The 21811-nt window shown below is 38.6% G+C and overlaps 1 protein-coding gene across 11 annotated transcripts in view; it reads left to right on the top strand.

The window, feature by feature from the left end:
* Positions 1-21406, top strand: part of LOC122566239 (guanine nucleotide-releasing factor 2) — a 61814-nt gene extending 40408 nt beyond the window's left edge. For 5 of the 11 annotated variants that reach the window (XM_043723209.1, XM_043723213.1, XM_043723210.1 and 2 more), the window contains exons 2-17: positions 8878-9283; positions 10189-10413; positions 10602-10787; positions 10916-11223; positions 12593-12709; positions 13135-13448; positions 13720-13927; positions 14195-14218; positions 15433-15628; positions 15721-15973; positions 16062-16302; positions 16403-16417; positions 16610-16784; positions 16884-17528; positions 17637-17768; positions 17852-21406. In XM_043723209.1, coding sequence (XP_043579144.1) covers positions 8878-9283; positions 10189-10413; positions 10602-10787; positions 10916-11223; positions 12593-12709; positions 13135-13448; positions 13720-13927; positions 14195-14218; positions 15433-15628; positions 15721-15973; positions 16062-16302; positions 16403-16417; positions 16610-16784; positions 16884-17528; positions 17637-17768; positions 17852-17990 — 3584 coding nt within the window. In that variant the 3' untranslated portion in view covers positions 17991-21406. The remainder of the gene's footprint in view (positions 1-8877; positions 9284-10188; positions 10414-10601; positions 10788-10915; positions 11224-12592; positions 12710-13134; positions 13449-13719; positions 13928-14194; positions 14219-15432; positions 15629-15720; positions 15974-16061; positions 16303-16402; positions 16418-16609; positions 16785-16883; positions 17529-17636; positions 17769-17851) is intronic. The other 6 variants (XM_043723204.1, XM_043723211.1, XM_043723208.1 and 3 more) reach the window with 6 other exon arrangements.
* The last annotated feature ends 405 nt before the right edge of the window (positions 21407-21811 follow it).

The following is a 21811-nucleotide window of genomic DNA, read 5'->3' as shown; positions in this document are numbered from 1 at the left end:
TCGTTTTTGCTGTATTCTGCACGCACGCTTTTCGATCGATGCTTCGGCTTTTCGGCAAAGATCATAAGCGCGCGGCTGCCGCTTTCTTACCGTAAGCAGCCGTGTAGATCGTAGACGAATGTTACGATACGGCCGCGTCGTCAACGATCACTGCGACAGAATCAGGGGGTATGCCATCGTCATCGCTTTTAGGTAAAAGCTTTCTACTTTTCCTTTCCATTAGACTAAGATTTATATCTGCCTATCGAATAACTGCATATATATGCACTTTGTTATATGTGTATACTTGTAGCGTTTAATACAAAATAAGATTTGCGATTGGCTATAATCATTTGTAGATAAATCTTTCGCAAGTTTAAAATTATACGTACCCCCGCGCTGTTCGGGGTTCGTTGTTCAATGGTTAACATCTCTACATAGGAGTTATGATTCGACTTTTTAGATAGATTAGCCTGGGAAGTGAAAAGTACGTGCTATACTTATATACATATAAGGGTATATGATAGCAGCCATATATAATAAAACATAGCTGCTAAAGGAACAAAAAAGCCTTTTCTGAAACCTAACTCTCACGTTTTAATTGGGAAACGTAATCCCGTATTTCCACGTGGAATCGAGCATTTTCAAGCACTTGGAGAGTTTTAAAATCCATGCAGTCAGAAGCGTGCATAGACGAAAAAGGACCTTGGTCGTCGATCCGATCTTTTAATTCAGACTACGACGTTACGAAATCAGCGAAAATCACGCTGGTGCAACCGGCAATCCCGCGCTCGCTAATATCGCTGTCGAACCATGAAATTCCCAGCTGGAGACGATGCCTGATATTCCGCTAACATTAAAGTTCCGTAATTGCATCGCTGCGAGCGCAATGGGAAATTCCAAACTGAATCGGCTTGGCCGCTTCCATAACGGCGATGCAGCTGCACAGAATTTAACCTGTTAACAAATTAGCCGGGGGATTTGTTAATCGGGACTCGTTTGACGAGAGCCGGTGGTTACATAGCGTATGATTAAACCACCGATCGAAATTACACGAGACTCGTTAATATTCTGTAATAAGTGTAATTAACTCGGTTAGGTGTTGCGATAGGATGAATCATTTACATTCAAATGACGTACGAATCGATATATATATATATATGTACATATTGGCTACGATGTTTGAATGGAAGTTTAATTCTATATTTATAGAATTAAAAATAAAGCAAAAACAATTTTTATAGAAATCCTTCATGCACGGCGGTATAACATTCGCCGGTTCTCTTTTCTCTTTGCTCGTTGCCCTTGCATTTTCTTTGTTAGCTATTTATTTTATTCATTTGTGTGTGTGTGTGTGTGTGTGTGTGTGTGTGTGTGTGAGAGTGAAGTGAGAGGTTAGAAATGTTATCCGTCTGTGATTGGACGTAGTAATTAAATTTGTATTTGCAGTTTTAGACGCGAGTGATAATCGGATTAAGAATAGAAAGTGAGAGAAATGTTATGAAACGTGATCGATGAGATTAACAACAGATAATAAGAGAGAGATAAGAGAGAGGGAGCAACGTGTTTCGCTTTTCTGTCGAAACGAGAGATCATGCCAAAAGACCCTTTATTAACTTTTCTATAAAGTTTGAGACACAATGAGCGCGATTAAACACTGCAATTAGATAAAAAATTGCTCGATATGCACATATTCCTTCCCTTCTTCGTTGATATTCACCCTTCGCTTCGCGCGACCGCGAACGGTCGGTAACGATAACGATAACGATAACGATAACGATACAGTTTGATTGCTTCGAAGCCGGGAACATTCTAGTCTTTGGCCAAGCGTTTCTCGGTGTTTCGTCACTTATATCGTGATTTGGCCGTCGCTTCGCGTCGCGTCGGTTTCGGGCTCGCTTACTAAATTTAGTTCGTTGTCCGAAGGCACCATCTTGGAATAATTCTCTGTTGGCATTTAAGCTATTTCGAAAGCTCTTTAAACTCCGGCAACGCTTCTTCGTATTTTGTCGACACTGTTCAACGCGGCTTAAAACGTTATTACATCACGTCAGTCAACTACCGATATTTCATTTTTGGGAAAAAGCTAACGCGACTCTTTTCATTTCCAGTTTTCACACAGTCGAATGATTACCATATCGTGAAACACGTTCGATCGAACACAGAACAACACGCTATACTTACACCCTACAACGCTTTACACCAGACCGACATACCGTGGCCTCTTGCCGCCACCCAGTGTCCCCCTTCCAACTATTGAAGGGACAGGCGTGGGAGGATGAAATTCAAGTGCCACGTTTAACACGTTTTTCGAAGACTGAACAGGACATAGTCGCCGCCGCCGCCGCCGCCGCCGCCGCCGCCGCCGCGTATTATTATTACAGAGCGGTGCAACAACCTCGCGGTTATTTCGGCGCGACTCCCGTCTCACGGAATGCACCGTGCAAAGGAAACTGGACGGCGCTGCGTGACTTGGGGATGCGTGTGTTCCGGAAAAATAACAGATTATTTAGACGAGATAACAGTGACGATACGATATATTTTCTATCTGTTCGAATGGACGTTCTTTTCTTTCTGACGTTCCACTTTCGATCCACAACGCCGACGGTATGAAAATCCATTTGACAAACAGGCATCGAGTCAAGAACTTATCGCCTCTATTTACCCTAGATACATATTAACTCTGTCTTCCTTTTTCACAGCGTGCGGTGTGTAGGTTGACAGAGATCACAAGTGGTGCTGATGCGATGGTAGAAAGGTACGATATTGGGAGAATATCGTGTATATTCCGTCTCAACGCGATTAATACCCAGACGATCGCTGATGGATATTCTTAGATTCTGACATCAGCTTTCTTTCATTCACCAACACTCGTGTTCTTCTTTAGCGCGTTGATTGGCATCGGTGTTATTAGCGACCAGCGATTAGCATCAGATTCACTAGCGGGAGCTATCATGCCGAGAAACCGCTAACGCTATTTATTAAAACGTATCAATTAAATATTCGTAAAGTTTTTAGCACTTTTCACGTTCAATGTCACTGTAAAGCTAAACGCGCCAATACTATGAAGCGCATTAACGTTTTAACGAATTTAAATATGTATATCGATTGGGTTCATTCGATTATTGTATCGTATTGCGTATATCCTGTCAGTGGCAACTTACCACGACACGTCCCGTCACGCGTCATCCCAGCTTCACAAGTTCGAAGCAACAATTCTTAACGTGATCGGACAATTCGAAGACAATTAAGAAATTATCTAAAATTTATTACCACGTCGCAAAACAAATCTCATCAAATGAAACGTAAATCTACATCGATCGGTAAACGAAACAGTTATGATTCGCGATCATTTCGAAATAGGAAGCGATTTATCAGACACTTTCCATATTTGTACATTTTACTATTAATAGCTATCTTGTATCTTGTATCTATCATCTATTATCTAGTATCTATATCGAGAATTATAAAAACACCGTTTTTTAATTACTTTTGTAGGGAAAAAAGGAAAAAAAGGAAAAGCAGGATTTTCTCGTCAACTTGATACGCGGTACATATCCGCTCGTCAAACGTAGCTTTTCATTCGCGTTATCGCAATAAATCTCGCCAAGCAAAATCTCCGATAATATTAAGTCCTACCGCCACGAAGCGATTGATTAATAGACCGTTCTCCACGGAGAACGGGATGGTCCTGATTTCCCGCGGTTCCGCCGCGAAATACCCGGAAAATCCGCATTTCGGTATTAGGCACGATCTGCCATGAAATCGCGTGTCCGATAACCGCAGACCACGATATACCATCCCGAGTACCATGTTCCACACGTGTTTCGTCATATACCTATGTACGTAATACATACTACACCTACACCTACACACAAACGCGCGCACGTCACCTCCGATACATTTCCGCTTCTGCCCATCTAACTTCCATCTACGAAAGATCCTTTCATTTCTTCTTCTTTCGCCTTTTTCTTTCTTTCGCTTTCGTCCATTTATTTATTTCTCCCTAGCCCTCTTCTCGTTCGTCGTATGTCTCTGTGTTTCTTCCGTCGTTTCTTCACCCCTTCTTCTTCCTATCGACGAGATAGGAATTACAGATTGCCTCAAACATTTTGCGCTGTTTTATTCGCAACGTAACATTATGGAGACCGAGTCGCGCGCAGCCTAGCGCCATCGAGTTTCTTCGTATCGCGGATGATTTTCAGGCTGATTCCTTGATTACAAGGGCGAGTGAATCGGAGCGGGTGAATCGATACGAGGTCGTGTGGACGTCGTTATCTTTTCGCGAAATCGTTATCGGAGGTAAGGGCGGGAATTGCCCGACGAGCGAGGGAGTACACTGGGGATGGATCGTTGCCGAGTCAGGTATTTGCGATCTACTTCTACTTCGTCAAAGTTTGTCGTCGTCGTCGTCGTCGAGATAATTTTAATAGGTAGACGATATAATGCTCGATGTCGAGTTATTTCCAACATTTCAAACAGATTTTAATGCAGCGATTGAAAATATTTTATTCGACTACCGCAGACCATCGTTAGATTATTATTGATTCAGTGAACTCGTGTAAATATATACCTATCCCGGGGATACTTACTTCGTGCTTCCCTCTCACAGTGGCACGAGTCATTCGCAGCAATCCTCCAGTGCGAAACAGTGCGAAACAGTGCGAAACAATGCGAAACAGTGCGAAACTCGTCGTTCTTAATAACTCCGTTACTGTTTCTACTTGATGTTCAGTTACCTTTGCAGAATTTCTTGCTCGACTTCCGCACCTCGTAATCACACGATGCGTCGCTAATCCGAAATTCGTTAGTTCGAACAGGCGCTTCCGTTAACGAAGCTGTAGATAATGAATTTTCAGCCGCCTAACAATAAGGCAATTGTTAGCGCCGTTCGATGTTCTTCTATTCCGCTTTGTCAGGTCCAATTTAGATGGTTCCGCGCGCGAGACTCTCGCTCAACATTGCCATAAATATTCTAGTACCAGATCGGAATATGTTTTCAAGCTGGGGAAGAAATGGAGAAAGAAGGGGAAAGACTAACGATAAGCCTATTCTCATTTGTCGCTGCGACAATACTTGTTTCACCACGAAAGAGTAAAACTGGCGCTTGTCGGATTATTTTTGTTTTTGGATATCTGTATCGAACGTTACGCTGGTTTTCTATCTTGGATACACTCGCCAATGATAATCTGGGGCATTAATCTAAGATTAATTTCGAAATTGAGATATGCAGTCCACCCGTTGTTTTATACGGCTAACTAATAACAACGATGATTGTTAATAACAACATCGTTATATTTTTCCCTATTTCATTTACGTTCAGTGAGCTGGTGAGTCGAGTGAGAAAAGAGATAATAGTTTTAGTCAGTAACTCTTAATATGATACCGTCCTCGATAACAGAATCCATAACTTGGCGATTTCGAACTTGCGCTTAATAACCGAGGATTAACTAACGTGTAACGTACTCACACGTACATTTTATCCTCTTGTACGTATGTATATCTGTTTTCATGCAAGCCTATAACATCTTAAACCTCTAATTATTGATAACGTATTATCAATAATTATTCATTAACGGAACACTTACAACAGGCACTTGCTTTGAAGAAGATAGGAGAAGAAACGGTTGGTCATTTTCTCCACATCGCTGTGTATTTCACGTTAACTTATTCACTAAGACGCTCAAAAGGCATTCCAAGCTTGCAAAACTTGCTCAATGTCCGAATATTCTCCCCTCGATGTGTTACTTAAAGGCGATCGTTGGACGAATCTCAACCCCTTTGGTTCGGCCTTTCATCCATCGGCATGCTAAAAATTCACTCGTCAGCCGTTTTCAGAAACACCGATGCGTCTCTCGTTCATCGATCGTACAGTTGTTAATCCAGACTATCGAAGCTATCCAATCTCGAACTGTACGCCATTCGGGATCCACCGGTATTCGAAAGACGATCGGCCGCGATTAGGATGACGAACGGGTACTATAGCAGAGTAAAGCAGAGTATTTCGCTTTGATTCATGTCTGTACGACGACGATGACCGCTCTCAAACCCTCTCGCACGTGTTCACGTTTTCCATCGACCCAAAGCCCTTCCACTTGCACGTATTCGAGGTGGTGCGGTACGGCGCAGCGAGAGGCTTTCACGCTGATGAATGGCTGGCAGTGACGCGATTAAAGGGACACGCGTGGAAAGCTATCGCGGTCGTTGCATTCTCGAGCACGTTGCACGTTCGCGATAACGATGAAAAGATGATCTGACCGCTGTGCTCTCTGTGTTACCTCGCGACGACAACAACAAGATCCGCGCTATGCGTACCAGCAACGTGATGTTTACTTGACGAGGGGCTGCTCGCTCTGTGTGTGTGCGTTACCATACGAGTTATTAACTTTACGCGAGAATCCAACGATCGCGTTCACCGATTATCTTTTTGTTATTAACACGATACGCACACACACCCACACCCACACCCACGTACATCCACATGCACCCACACAAGAGTGAACTTGTTTTTGGGATATATCAGGCGTGAAAGTGAATAATCCAAAGTTTATATGAAAGGACAATACTGTATCAGGCAAGCGACGAATATCATCGCGAAAAATACCGCGTTTTTAGACAAGATCCAATGGTCAAGTTACTCTTGTGTCTCGTCCACTAATTAAAAGTGGGTATCGAACGAGGCGTGTTGCATCGATCCGAACAGCTAGCAATCCGAAGGAGTAATGTCTAGTGAATAAACTGGTTGCTGCAATACGTATCAAACAACGCTCGTTATGATGTAATGTTATGATGCTCGTTAACGATCGTAAAAGCAGCGTCGTGTGGCTTGGCATTGCCGTGCAGCAGCAATTTCAGAGAACGTTCTCCTTTGTCGTTTGTCAGTGTCCTGACGATCGAAACTCGCATAGAAAGCTACGACGAATACTTTGGTCGAACAACCTGCGGGTGTCTTTTCTCAAATAAACTGTTGAAGGCTCTGTCGTACATGCGATTATTTACGAAGCGCGGGTGCGGTGGTTGCAGCAGCCTCGACTATAGGCAGGCGCACTTCTTTAGTATAGGCAGCGTACAGGATCGAGCATGTTTCGTGGATCCAATCAGTCATGGCAATTTCGATTCCGTCCTCCGTTCCCCGTGTTTTCTATTATCTCTGTCGGCCATCCGAATCCTGCCTTTAGCGCAAATCACGCCTGATTGAGGTTTCAATCGGAATTCGTGAATAGAACTTGATTTACCGGCGTACATATACACGTACATACGCTATCAAAGATGCAGAGATTGCCTCGACCAGTCGCTTGCTTGCATTTCCTCCTATCGCGAAACGCAAACCACCAAAGATGACTGGTTTAACCAACCTCTTTTGTCCCCATGCGCACTTGTCCAGGCAAACAACCTGGTAATGATTCGAGCATGAAGTTATTAATCGAAGAGAAACGTTGCGGACACCGTTCGATGGACCGATCTTTGCGGTGGGTAATTTCGGCAACGTGCCATTGCTTTTGTGCAACGTGCAACGTCGAACGTTGCTATGACAATATGTGTATTTACATTTTCGTTAATAGATTAGATTCGACAATATTTTCCGAGGTAATAGCTGTGATTTCGTTAAATACCTAAAGGGAATTTCAAAGTGCGCGTTACACACACTTCGCAGAATACTGCGCATTACTTATTTGGTCATCCGCGTGCGATAAATATATAATCCTATCAACGAGACCAATAGAGATTGCTCAGATTTGCTGCTTTAAAGTTAGCTCTTGGAACGTCATATCTCGACAATGCCCATCTACGCTCGAGAACCGCACCTATCTAGCAGACTTAAATAGAGTTATTTTTATCTCGTTTTCATTTAAAATTATTAATAGTAATACAAGAGTATATGCATAAATCAATCCAGCATCCCATTCCGACGATCCATTAAATAGAATTATTAAACTAGCAAATTGATACGCTGAAGATTACGTCGACTTTTCCTTTGAACGCTCGTCCACTTTTAAAACGAAGCTCTACAATACCCTTCTATCGTTATTTATAACATAACATATTGCTTAACAACTTTATTATATACTTATTATTGGGCTCGGTTCGTACAACAACAACAATTTGCTAACCAATAGTATTACCGAATTAACAAGTATAGATAGGTATATTTCTGTAACATCAATTGCAGATGCTATAATATAACTATATATACATATACCTCTACTTAGTTATAATCATACCATCGATTCATATAATAGCAGGCTAGTACTTACCAAATCAACCTTATCCAAACAATCTTCGTAAAAATGAAAAAAGATAACTCGAAATGAATCGAATCGAAAGCCCTTCTGCCTGTACATTCGAATCTTCTCGACAAACGAACCGATCAATCGAGCCCCGGCCGTCGCGTCGCTTTGATTTTAAACGTTTGGTCGCGTTTGTTTACTATTCCCGATATATTTATCCGTTTCGTTTGCACGGCGAATTCACCGATGGAATTTACGTACCAGTACGTCTGCTATTCTGGCGCGAAATTTTCCAGCATAAAATTTTCGCGACTCGATCGGTTATAATCGTTGCCACGACAGTCCATTAAACGCGTTTTTCATCAGTTTACGTGGATATCACGTACTTACCTTTTTCACCCTTTACGATGCGAGTTACATCGATCGATCGTTTGCAACGTATGCTCGCCTGCGGCAATCTGTTTCGATATCTTTAAAGCGGAATAATGGTTTTAAACTGGCTACCATGTGACGAAAAAAATAGAAAATTGCACGGAAATAAGTTTCGTTGGACGTACGCAAATTATTTTTGCAACCTACGCAAGTCTGAAACGAAAAGATCAGGAAACGTATAATCTCCCTCTGTGTCGCGATAAACGATATTCAATTTTCTGTTTATTGTCTGTTACAGAAGTCGAGGAACGCTCCAGCGGGAAGGCGCGTGGTGGTAAACTAGCGCGTCGTGCGCGCTCCTTCAAGGAGGACTTCCTGGAGAAGCTCTCCCATATGCGCTCTCCTGGTAGCGGAAGCGGAGGTGGAGGCAGTGGAGCGGCTACGAGGGCCGCCTCGCCCTCCTCGCCGCGAACACCGCGTGATAAAAGCGCGCCCGGCTGCACCGATGGCGCGACCACCCTCGACAAGAATCCCCTCCGTGACCTGCATATTCACGTGCGACAGGTGCAACTGGCACTGCTTCACTTCCGGGACGTCGTGTCAAAGAAAAAGCTCGAGATGCTGCCCGGCAACGGCACCATCGTCCTCGATACTGTTACCACCATACACACTGTGCTGAAGTCCTATCTCCTCTACGAGAACAGGTAAGCGAATTCGATCGTGATCAAAGTATCGATCAAAAACCGATATTGACCGATCTTTCTCCGCAGTATCTTTAGCTGCGTTCCTATCCTCCAGAGAATGAAAAACGATAGAGCTTGTAGATTAATCGAGTGATTTGGTATAAAAAAAATATATCTCCTGGCTGAAACTTTGAACCGACTACCTTCATCTGTTCGATATCAAGGGTCGCTGGTGCGCGTGAAAATATATGCCAGATATTTATTTTATAATTTAACATTAAGCTAAACGAGTTAACGCACAACACTGTCAGGGACGTCGAAATGTTCGAACAACTTCTGAAAATTGTATATCTTATTTTTAATTCTAAATTAAATTTAATCATTTTTGCTTGCTATATGGAAAAACTTATGTAAATCATGGAAATATATTTTACGTTTGTAACATTCGAAGTAAGTGTTTTGTCTAGATAAAATTCTAAATTTTTATATAAAATGCCTGCGTGAACTAATTCTTCGAGGTGATGGCAACTACAAATTTATTTTGTGTAACAGTCAAATATACGGTAATGAATATTGAAAAAATATTAAAAGTTGATAAGCACCGTATCAACCGGTGGTTATCGTATAATTACAACTAGTGGGAACTAGGTATTTTGAGATATGTTGGAACAAAACATGTAGTACGTATATTGTAGCTTTATTTTTATTTGTATTTTTATTTCTGTTCAACTAGTAAGTTCAGTTAAAATATTAAGATTAGAGATATTTTCTAGAATCTTGAATGTAATCTATGCTTGTAATTTCAAAAACTTTAGTTATCATCTATTGGAAATGCAAAGAGAGATGAAATTGTAGATGCTAACGAATATCATAACTTTAAATACGATATCGTTTGTAATCGCGGCCTTCGTATTTTCTTGACGAAGCTCTACTCTGGGATCAGCGACGAACCAAGTGTATCAAGCTCTAGCACAATTATTAAAACTCTGTGACGACGTGTTGCTGCACGGTGACCAGTCCTCTGCGTTGGATACCGAGAACGTTACACACATCATAGGATTAGTCGAAGAAGCTGTGAAAAACTTGGTTGCCCTGGCGAATGAGAAGATTACCAATAGACAGAAACCTGTCGTCGTTACAACTAGTAATAGGTAATCTTTCTACTTGTTCTTCTTGTTCGAAGCACTGATTTTAGATAAATTTACATTCTTCCATACTGGCACAAAACATTAGTTGTTCGATTTTATTAGTATAATGACCAAAAGTTCGTCGATACTCTTTCGTGTCGTCGTCGTAATCAGCAGAATTTGACAATGAACCATTGAAATCGCGTTTTCAGAACGTCGTCTTATGGATCGGAAATGACGCCGCAAAGAAATTCTTTGCCTGATATTCCGTTAACGCCAAGGGAAAGGCAGATTTTAGAGCAAACAGCTGCGACTACTAGTTTGGTCCGTAGCTCGCATAGTTCAGAGTCGATTTTAAGGGATTCTAGTCCTCCCCCAAAACCGCCACTCCCCGAGAGGTAGTTTCTTCCTATGCTTTTTATAGATGGTGCAAGATAACAATGCATCTATTCTCGAATGTAGTGTAAAAGTAGTTGTACGTTAAACGAGTACGATTAAAAAATAATGTTTGGATGGTGAATTGCAGAACTAATATGTGTCTGTCGGAAGAAAATAGTTCTTCCGGTACACCGCCGCCATTGCCACCGAAACGGAGAACGAGAGGTCAACAGTTGCTCGATGAATCCGAAGGTTTTTTAGCATCTAGTCTCGACGGCGTTTCCCTACGAAGTCGATCGCCGGAGGATTCGTCGTCTCTTCTGAGCGCGTCGGCTGGCAGTTTGGATTCGGCTTTGAACCATTCCCGTGACGAAGATGAGATACGGGCGATCATGGGACCAAACGACGAGTCTCTGAACGACAGTATGGATCTCAGCCTGATGGCCACTATCCAAGGTAACAGATCCATCCTTTTATCGTATCACAGCATCGATTATTTAATCATGGCCGGTAAGAATGCGATAAACGATGTATCTTGCATAACCTTGGTAACACTGACTCGGTATCGAGTCAGTTTCAAGCATATTCAAAAGAAGAAAGTACTAAAGAGAAGCACGCGTAAACAAAATTATCATTTATATAAATAATATGTTTATATTATAGATTAACTTATAATACGTGGACTATAATACGATATTAGGATATTTCTTTGTAACGTACATTGTTTGCATTTTGTGTAATATAATTGCCTTCTGTCTTCTTTTCAATACATCTGTATCCAATTATTAGTGTTAGTCATTATGTTACTTAAATTGACACGATGAAATACCTCTTACACAAGTGAATGGCAACCGGAATGGAACCAAATGGAACCAAATCGGATAGGGGTCTATGGCGGCACGTTTTCATCAAACTGGAATTAACAGTAAAGTAAATATATTAACAGTAAAATATTCTACAGTCCCTGTACATCGTTTTAGTACACGCAGGTAGTACATAGTACGTCAGAACTTGTGATGTAATCTTGAACTCAAGCGTGTTAGGAGTTTGAAATTTAAAGAGGAATCGTATAAAGCACAGTTTCACGGTAGGAGGTTCGAGCGTTGTTCCTAGTTGTTCTGTTGGCTGTTCTGTTGGTCGTTCCCGAGAAATAAGAGTCCAAGTCTAAGGCGAATATCGAAACACTCTAAGGAGTATGTCGTCGCAACATATCGTGTACCCACAGCGTAACCTAAACATCGCTTTAGCTCGTAATTTCATCTTTATTCCCGGTTGCCATTCGATTAATGTCACTTATAAATTGCCAACATTTAATCATCTGTTTTAAGTTTAAGCGTCAACATTTTCCGAAACGAGGCAACCTCAGCGTAGCTCAACATTTGTCAACATTGAAATATCCGTATTAGTCGTATTAGTTTGTTCTATGAAGATTTGTATCCGATTTATGACAACGAAATTAGAACCATTCTAAGATGATAGCGGTAAAACTATACAAGTACATTTCCATTTGTGTCGAAAGGTTCATTATGCGGACAATGCTTAGTCAGCGAAGTGGTCTTCAACTGTGCTTGTCTCGATCGTCGAATCAGTCTTACTGAAAATCTCTTAGGATACGTTAGGATACATATTTCAAAAATAATTAACCCTCCGCCGAGCAATTAACGGCAAAAGATTATGTGGCGTAACGATAAAAAGAGTCGTATTTAATTATATACATACATGCGTAAAAGTTCCATTTTTATCGATTGAATCAATCTTTTTCCAAACATTATGCAGACGATACAGAGAAAAACTAAATATATTGATTATTTTTTTACATTTATAGGTATGCAAGTTAATGGTAGTTCAAACTGTAGTTGCTGGGACGGTTCCGAAACAAACATACCAAGCACAATGTTATTGGGTCAACAAACTCCGCAAGAAATGCTTAATCCATTTACCGGTGGGTAATAGAAAATCGTTTTATATTTGTCGCCAACACCACCGTCATGCTGAAGTAGAGGCGGTGCCGATGACGTTGCACATTTATAAATGTAAAGAAAAAATGTACAAGAGCTAAAATTATGCAAGAATTCCTCGAATAGCTAGACCTCGAAGCAGGTAACGTAGGTGTCAGACCTTTAGACTACGTGACTAAACAGTATAGTATAGATGTTCGTTCCGATCAGTCTAATAGGTTGGTATTCTTTTTCTTGATTCGTTTTCTAAACCTAGATTATCTAAGTTAAATTTACCTTCGTAAAATAGTGCCTGCTGACAGGAATTGGGAAGCGTTGCAAAGTATCTTTTTGTTGAAGAAAGTTGAAGAACAGGCAATGTAAACATTTTTAACGTGTTATAGCGAGCCATATGGCGATTATGTTTCAGGTATAGAAGGGAAAATGGAACGATTATCGACTCAAACGCAGGAATCCGGTTTCGTATCCATGCATTCGCAACGAAGTTCGTCTCAAAGTTATACTACCTCCAGTATAACGTCCAAAAGATCTTCTCAGCAAAGCAGTATTAGTTACAATTCCCAAACGTTTAATTCGCAACAATCGTTCTCCCAAACAAAACTGTCTTCGGATAATAACGGGTCTATTTTCACTCAGAAGACAATGACTAGTACGAAGAGTACCGTTAGTACAACAAATATTTCCGGAACTGGAGATCCTGCTGTATTAGAAAAATTGGTAAATGTGGGTGTTGTGTGTCGTGATATTATTTCTTGTTACTTATAAATCTCTTACTTATAATTACCAAAAAAACTTAAAGTTTAAACAATTTTCAAATCGAAATATAACATAGAAATCAAGCTCTTTCTTCGCTGACCATTTGCAGAAATTCTATATGTACTTATAATTCTATCATGACCATGCAATAATTTCGATCGTCGATGCATCGTAGATTAAATATTTGCAAACGTCAACATGTACGTTCTTATTAAACGTGAGTTTCCGTGTTTCGTAGGAAATGGAGTCGATTTCTGCATCGGACGCTAATGGTGTGCCGCCAGCATTGCCGGAAAAACGATCGAAACGGAGGAAAGAACGTCAACCGTCACAGTACGACAATGTACCTGAAAATGAGCATTTATCAACCTGTAGTTTACATACCAATAACGGCGATAATACGGATACCAGTAAACCCCCTCCATTGCCGCTCAAGAAGAGGCATAGTAAGTCGAATTAATGTTTATAAAGAACAACAGTAATACAGCAGATAATATTTAACACCATACTACGATTGCTTTATTGCTGTTGAAAATATTCAAATAAAGTATCAATGATAATGGATATGTATTAAAAATGAAGTTGCCTGAATTTGAAGAGAATAATTATTAAACAAAATTATGTTAGAGATTATCTAGATTATATTAGAGTAGTCGTTCAGAATCTTTTCCACGTAGTAGGTTAAAACTGATACAATATTTTGTATCCCCCAGTGTTCCAATCAGTGGCATATTCTGGTAAGTGGGATCCTGCCCACGCAAATCAGCTATCCCTCAGCAAACACACGTTCACGCTAAGTTGAAACCCGTCGTTTCACGCATTAATTATACACGACTTTTAATATCTTAGCTTTTTTGCGGCATGTTTTCGTCGTTATTTTTTCATTTCATTTTGTCGAAATCATCAACGCGATTTCATTTGACTAAGCTTGGATATGTCACTCATATTTTTGGGCTTTTTCATGGCTTTTATATCTTAATATATACAATTGAAATAATGAAATAATACTAAAAACACATAGAGTAATGTGTGTATATATATATATATATATTTTTTCTCTCTCTCTCTCTCTCTCTCTCTCTCTCTCTTACATAAAAATTATTAAACTTTCAGATTTCATTACATTCTATCCACACTCAGCATTTCCTTTCATTAGTTAAATTATCTTGTCAAATCAAACTCCATACATTTATTTGATTGGAATTTGTTACGCATCGTACTTTATAAATATATTATTTCCATTGACATTTCTGTATAGCTGTTAGCTCTAAATTTCATTAACCATAGAAACTAATCTTCAACCACCCATGTAAGCGTCGTCATTGTTTCATTAATTAGATTGACCTTTTCTTGCTAATAGTCAGTTAACACTTACGCTTCTTTAACTCTAGAATTAATACGGCCGACTTTAGTTTTCGTTTCCACAATTGCGCGTAAAGAATCGACTAGAGGATATATCTCCAACGATCCGAAATTTCCTCCATCTACACGATATTTGTTCATGCTTGCATCATCGTGATGATCCCAATTTTAAATAACCGTTTAATCGCGAAGAATGTAGCCTTAATCGCGGTAAGAATGTCGTTTAACGGATTTCACTCTTATTCCAGTGAGTTTATAATAATCTGGTATTCGCTACCTTACATATATATATGTCATTATCTATCGAGATACATGCTTGTGCATCAGTGTTTTTCTGTATTTTATACACTTGTGCTTTGATATTTTATTGTAACACGAATCATGCTTGTATGTACCATATATATACACATGTGTGATAAAAATAGAAATAATATATATATATATATTATTTCTATTTATATATATATATATATATATATATATATATATATATATATGGAATCGTATTTTTTTATTTATTTATTTTTCTCAAGTATATCACATTGTCTAGTAGATTAGAATCGTATCAATTTAATCGTATCTATTCCAGTCATGGCATACATGGAGATGTTTGGGAATTGTTCTCACAGCAACAACGATTTCATCTCTGGTCTTGGGACCCGTCATTCAGTGGCAGCTTATAATTCGATGCAAGCGGAATGGCAACAACACGAAATGGCTCTTACTACGACACAATCGTGTTCTTTCATGGCACATACTATAACTACATTACATGACAATTCAAAGTATGTGTTTCAAAGTGTAGATATACAAATTTATACATATCTTGCCGTGTTTAATATAAAAAATACAAGAAAGCGTATTATATCGTTTTCAGTACCTCCATAACTATGGCACCATCACTAGCGGAAGTAACGAATAATTCTAGTCTCCCACCAGCATTACCACCAAAGAGATCCCGTTCCATTAAATCAAATGCAACGCCACCGCCAATTTCGCCAAAACCCACCATTAGTATGCAAAGCATACATACTATCGAACCAATCGTAACGTCAACACCAATGAAAGTAGAGGAATCTGGTTGTATTCATGATAAAAAGGAGTTATCACCTTTGTCTCCAGCGAAGTTGGTAAATATTTCATAAAGTAATGTAGATTAACGTAGATTTGTATTACCTAGGGCACATCATTACTAATCTGCTGCCGTTTCATTTCTAGAATAACGTTGCTTTGGACACTATATTACCGTCCTCAAGACCTGCGAGTAATGCCTTATCGTCGATTTCCGTCGATGATAATAACTTGGACTTGAGAGACGTGGATCAAGACGATACTATTTTGGATGAACTCGATATCAGCAACTATTTAGTCTTCAAGAAACCAGACGAAGAAGGGCCAGATATAAGGGGTGGCCACCCGGATGCATTGTTAATTCATGCAACCAAAGCTAATAAACATGGTAAGTTTACTATTCAAACGTTATAATATAAATTGCATTGACAGATGAATAGTAGTCATTGAAGGATATAATGCATTTCGTATTCTTTCATGCTTCATAGACGAGAAAGAATCAGGTCAGTGTAATAATTTGTTGGATTTATACTTTCAATTCTGCTCTAACTTCTTACTAATTGGAAAATATAAAATTGCTTTTCCCCTCCCGGAAAATAAATACTTTTATCATGCATACGAAAGTTTCTGCGAAACGCAATTGAAATAAACATTTACCATACGAATTAATTACCGCATGCTTATTTTATTTACAGACTTTTTGTATCAAGAGGCGTTTCTAACAACATATAGAACGTTCATGCAACCATTGGAGTTAATTCAAAAATTACACAAACGTCATCAGCGATTCTCTTGTTCTGCTGACGTTATTAAACAAAGAGCAGCTCGTGAAGCATTTTCCTTGTTGGTTAGAGTTGTCAGCGATTTAACGTAAGTTTACTAGAAAATTAACTAAAAATTAAAAAATTTTTTCCAAATATATCGCAAATAAGTCAATGTAACTATAAAGAGGTTATTAATTTCTTCCAGCATGTCAGATCTCGATGATACCCTCTTGCAAACTCTAATGGAATTCGTACAGCAATTGGTATGTAGCGGTGATCTTACTATGGCAAAAGCTTTGCGTGTTAAAATTTTGGAAAAACACGCGGCGAAGCAGTTGCAATCTACACAACCGATTCTATCTTCGTTGAGTGTAACAACGAAGCAAGCTTCCCTTCTCGATTTCAAGAGTGAACAAATTGCAGAACAAATGACATTGTTAGATGCTGATTTATTCATGAAGATTGAGATTCCGGAAGTACTAATTTGGGCACAAGAACAGAATGAAGAACGAAGTCCGAATCTAACTAGGTTCACAGAACACTTTAACAAAATGTCGTACTGGGCTAGATCGAGAATACTGGAACATAGATTAGAGAATGAAGCGAAAGATAGAGAGAAATACGTTGTTAAATTTATCAAGATAATGAAACACCTTAGAAAAATAAATAATTTCAATAGCTACTTAGCCTTGCTTTCTGCGTTGGATAGCGCGCCAATTAGAAGGCTCGAATGGCAGAAACATATTACAGAAGGTTTAAAAGAATATTGCGCTCTTATTGATAGTTCCAGTAGTTTCAGAGCTTACAGGCAAGCTCTGGCAGAAACACAACCGCCATGCATTCCGTACATGTAAGTACCTTTAATCTTTTTATTTCAATAACCGAAAGGCAAATTTTTCGTCGAAGCAAAGTTCATCGAAGAGCTAACAAATATTCGAAGCACCTTTTTCATTTACAGCGGACTTGTGTTACAAGATCTTACATTCGTGCATATTGGAAACAATGATTTGTTACCGGATGGTACGATAAATTTTTCGAAAAGATGGCAACAGTTTAATATCGTTGAAAACATGAAAAGGTTCAAAAAAGGGTAAGCTCGCTCGTTTAATAATTTCTTTTAATAATATATTTCAATGTTATTTCTAAATTGAATTGTTTATTTATTTATTGCAGAACATATTCGTTCAAGAAACACGAACGTATAATAACGTTCTTCAATAATTTTAGCGATTTCCTCTGTGAGGAAGCAATGTGGCAGATTTCCGAGAGTATCAAGCCGCGCGGTGGAAAAAAAACACAGTCACAGAACTAGAATATATCAAACCCTTTCACCGCCTGCGTCTCAAAATCGAAAGGCTGAATCAGTAAATTAGAATATCTGTAGTTGTGATGTTTAGGTAAATTTACCTAATTACGAGCCGAATAAGAACGATGTAACGCTTTAAGGGCCGGTGAAAGGGTTAGCTATGTCTGTCCCGCTTCAACAACCTCTGTGAGGTTGTCTATCCAATTTTATGGAATATTCGGTCTCTATTGAAAAGTAAAACAGAAAAAAGAATGCAAACATTCAGTCATTTAGATCAAATTGAGATTTGATGCGTGCGTGCGTATATATGTGTGTGCGCGTGTGTGCGTGTGTGCGTGCGCGCGTGTGTTTTTGTTTTGTTTAAAAATATAAATTGCGTGCACGGATATCGATTGAATCGAAATACGTATAGAGAGACTTTAATGAATTGGCTAGATCAATCATGTCTCAATGTATTTTTGCAATTTTTTCCTTTTTGCTATAAGGTGGTTAGTAAGGGAGAAAATCATGTTTATTATGGATCTATGCAATGTATACTTAAACGATACACAGCTGTAATGATGCTTAACTTGGCATGATGGAAAGAGCAACCTCCTCTCTCTATCTCTATCTCTATCTCTCCCTCCCTCCCTCCCACCCTCCCTCTCCCCTCCCCTCTTCACTCTGCCCCGCACACACGCATGCACTAGCTCTTCTATAGAAATATACATATATATATATATATATATATGTATAAAAGCTATTTATTTATTTGCTTTATATCGGCGAATAGCGATATGTAAAAAGTAGTAAATGTCATACATTTCTTTTTAAACTTATTTAGGTATATATGTAAACGTCCGTCATATAGATCTGTTATAGATAGGCAAACTTATCAAGCGTCAACAGAGATACATTTGTTGACTTCGCAAGGAAAAAACACCAATTACGTTGATTAATGTAAAACAATTATAGCCTCAGATCAGTGCAAAAATGATGCGCTTTTCCGAACACGTGGCACGACTGAGCGTAACTGTTACATATACTATTGTATATGATTCTAGGAAACATTTTTTGTTGGAAACTCGTTAATAGGTATCCAAGATTTCAGCTTTAAGACAAATGGTTATCTAAAAGTGCGTAGGTAAATTAAGTGTAAAAAAAAAAGCCCACGATTAGACGAATTGGATTGATATATCATTCGCATTGCCCTTGTTTGTACCTTCGCCGATAATTCTAATTACCTTTGATATCTTTTATTATTAGATTCAATTACTAGTTTCTCTGCGTTTATATTTTTCAGCATTGTTAATGAGAGTTTCCCTCAGGATACATTCCGATGGAGTAAAAGAAAATTATTCGATCAATTTTATCAACATAGAAGAAACATACTAATTTTCTTATTCTTTGTTAAACGCGTCGAATTTTAATGCGTGCATCGAGTTTATTTGATTTCTTAAGATAAATGATACCACTGTAATGATTTATGGCTGTCTGTGTGCCTCATATTATAGAGTGAATGAATTACGTCTATTAACGTTTCTCCAGTCTCACGTTTGATGATATAAATATCTTGTATGCATAATTCATGAACAAAACTATAATAATCGGGCTTAAGAGATATGAAAAAGAAAAAAAAAAAAAGAAAAGAGGAGAGATGTCACCGGTACGTTAACGCGATATACGTACGATCGTACTGATCGTACACTTTTATCCACGTTAAAAAGAGGGCCTAAGCAATTGATGAGTAGCATCGGTTTATAATCACACACATGCCGTTAATTAAATTTTACCGATATAAAACACCGAGGAGGTAAAAGGTAAACAAGCCATAATTTAGTCTCAAGGTCTAGTTAGAGGTTAACTATTGTATACATACATATATAAATTTGATAAACGGTTGTCAATTTCAAAACGTGCATCAAGCACACGCACACGCGCGCGCGCGCGCGCACGCACACACACACACACACAAAATTATATACATACATACGTCTTATACACGTAATATAGTTTTCAATTGAACTGTAAACGAAGAATAATAGACGCAAAAGACTTCTGTTTTCATAAAAATAGATGCATCCCGTTTGTCGCAGCTGTAAACATTTTGAAAGACGCAATCAAGGAAAAAGGTTAGTACTGGTTATGAACTTTTAGACAAGCATATATCCCCCTGTAAGCCCCAATAATTCACAAATAACGATAATCACGTGTGGATGAATATGCGAGTGTGTTTGGTGACAACCAGTTTTATTTAATAAGTTGGTACGTATAAAAATGGTTCGTCTAATGTAAAGCTAAGAAAAGGTTATTAACATTGTATGTAAATAGTTTGTGATTGTATTCATAATTTCTTGTATGTATGCGAGTGCCCATTTATTATTCATACAAATGCGCGCGCGCGCGCTCAGCATATTATCTTTATATTATCTTTACGCACGATGTAATTAATCTTATATACTTTTTAAATTATGAACGAAGTCATTGTGATGCCATTTTACATTCTCACATAATAGCGGGCACATTATCTGTATATTTTTTTCATTTCAGTTAGCTTAAGTCACGCAACGAACAGATATACATAAATTCTTCATAACAGAAGAAATAAATTAAAAAGTTACTACAGTGGATTCCGCTTATTTGAGCCACCGGATATCCAAGGTAGCCGTTTATTTGAAACGAAGCTGAAAGTATAGAACCTGACCGAATGAATAAAAACCATTTCTGGATAATCCTAATTTTCTTCGCTCAATTTCATTAGTTGGAGTAGCAGCATATTTAGCCTTTTGGGATAGATGACTGCAGTAGTCTATGAGAAAGAGAAGATAGCGAGCGGGACGGCGCGACATAGGGGCAAATAAGACTACCATTTCCTTTCCTTTGCTCATCGTCACGTGGCTATATCTTATTTGTAACGTAATATTTTCGGTCAGAACGATTGCTTATCTGTATGATTGCATTAGCTGTATTAGATGTGACCAATTATATCCGCATTCCTTTGCCTTATTATCTTTTTACAGACGCATTACTTATGTATCGCATTTCTCTTTCGTTTCCGCTCGCTGTAACTTTGTCCTCTCAAAATATTCTCATGAACTATGTAGTTTGTTTTACATCCTTTGTTATCTTAACTACCTACGTAATTCTGTATTGACCTATGTGATACTTGGCATAATTGAGACATCCGTTTAATCGGGCTAACGCTAGTACTGATGTGTCCTGAATAACCGAAATCCACTGTATTTGTAACTTAAAATTTTATTCGCAGAACAGTAAGACAAAATATTAGAGATCGACTTGTGATACTTATCCATTTACATGCCATAAAAAGTGAAAGTAAATGTATATAAATACACGTACATATATCTTTAATAACAAAGCCAAATTTACCGATTTTTATTTATATTATAAAATAAACTATAATTTTTTGTTGTAACGAGGAATTTGTGTATGCTGCATAATTTTACATTGCATAACTCTAAGGTGTCCGGTGTCATGTTCAACATTGATTTTTTTTGTAGTTTTCTTTTATACGTAGAATCATTNCTCCCTCAAACTCATTACATTATTTCCTTTATGCATCACATCTACATCTCCTCGATGTCCGCTGCTATTACATATTTGTACATATATTTCGAATCGCTTCTGTACTCTCTGAGATTTCGTTAACAGTTGTTTTACCGTAAAATTTCATGCGAAAGTGTATTTATAAATGTATAATGTGACTAGATCGATCGCTTTTGCATCTATTTTCTATTATACGTTTCTTCGATTTACTGTTAACGGAATTCTCATGCAAGTTTCGCGTAGGCGTACATATACATATGCATATGTACATACTATTTAAG

The sequence above is a fragment of the Bombus pyrosoma genome, linkage group LG3, assembly GCF_014825855.1.
Source record: "Bombus pyrosoma isolate SC7728 linkage group LG3, ASM1482585v1, whole genome shotgun sequence".
Classification (NCBI taxonomy): domain Eukaryota; kingdom Metazoa; phylum Arthropoda; class Insecta; order Hymenoptera; family Apidae; genus Bombus; species Bombus pyrosoma.
This window is presented reverse-complemented; position numbering and strand designations above follow the sequence as displayed.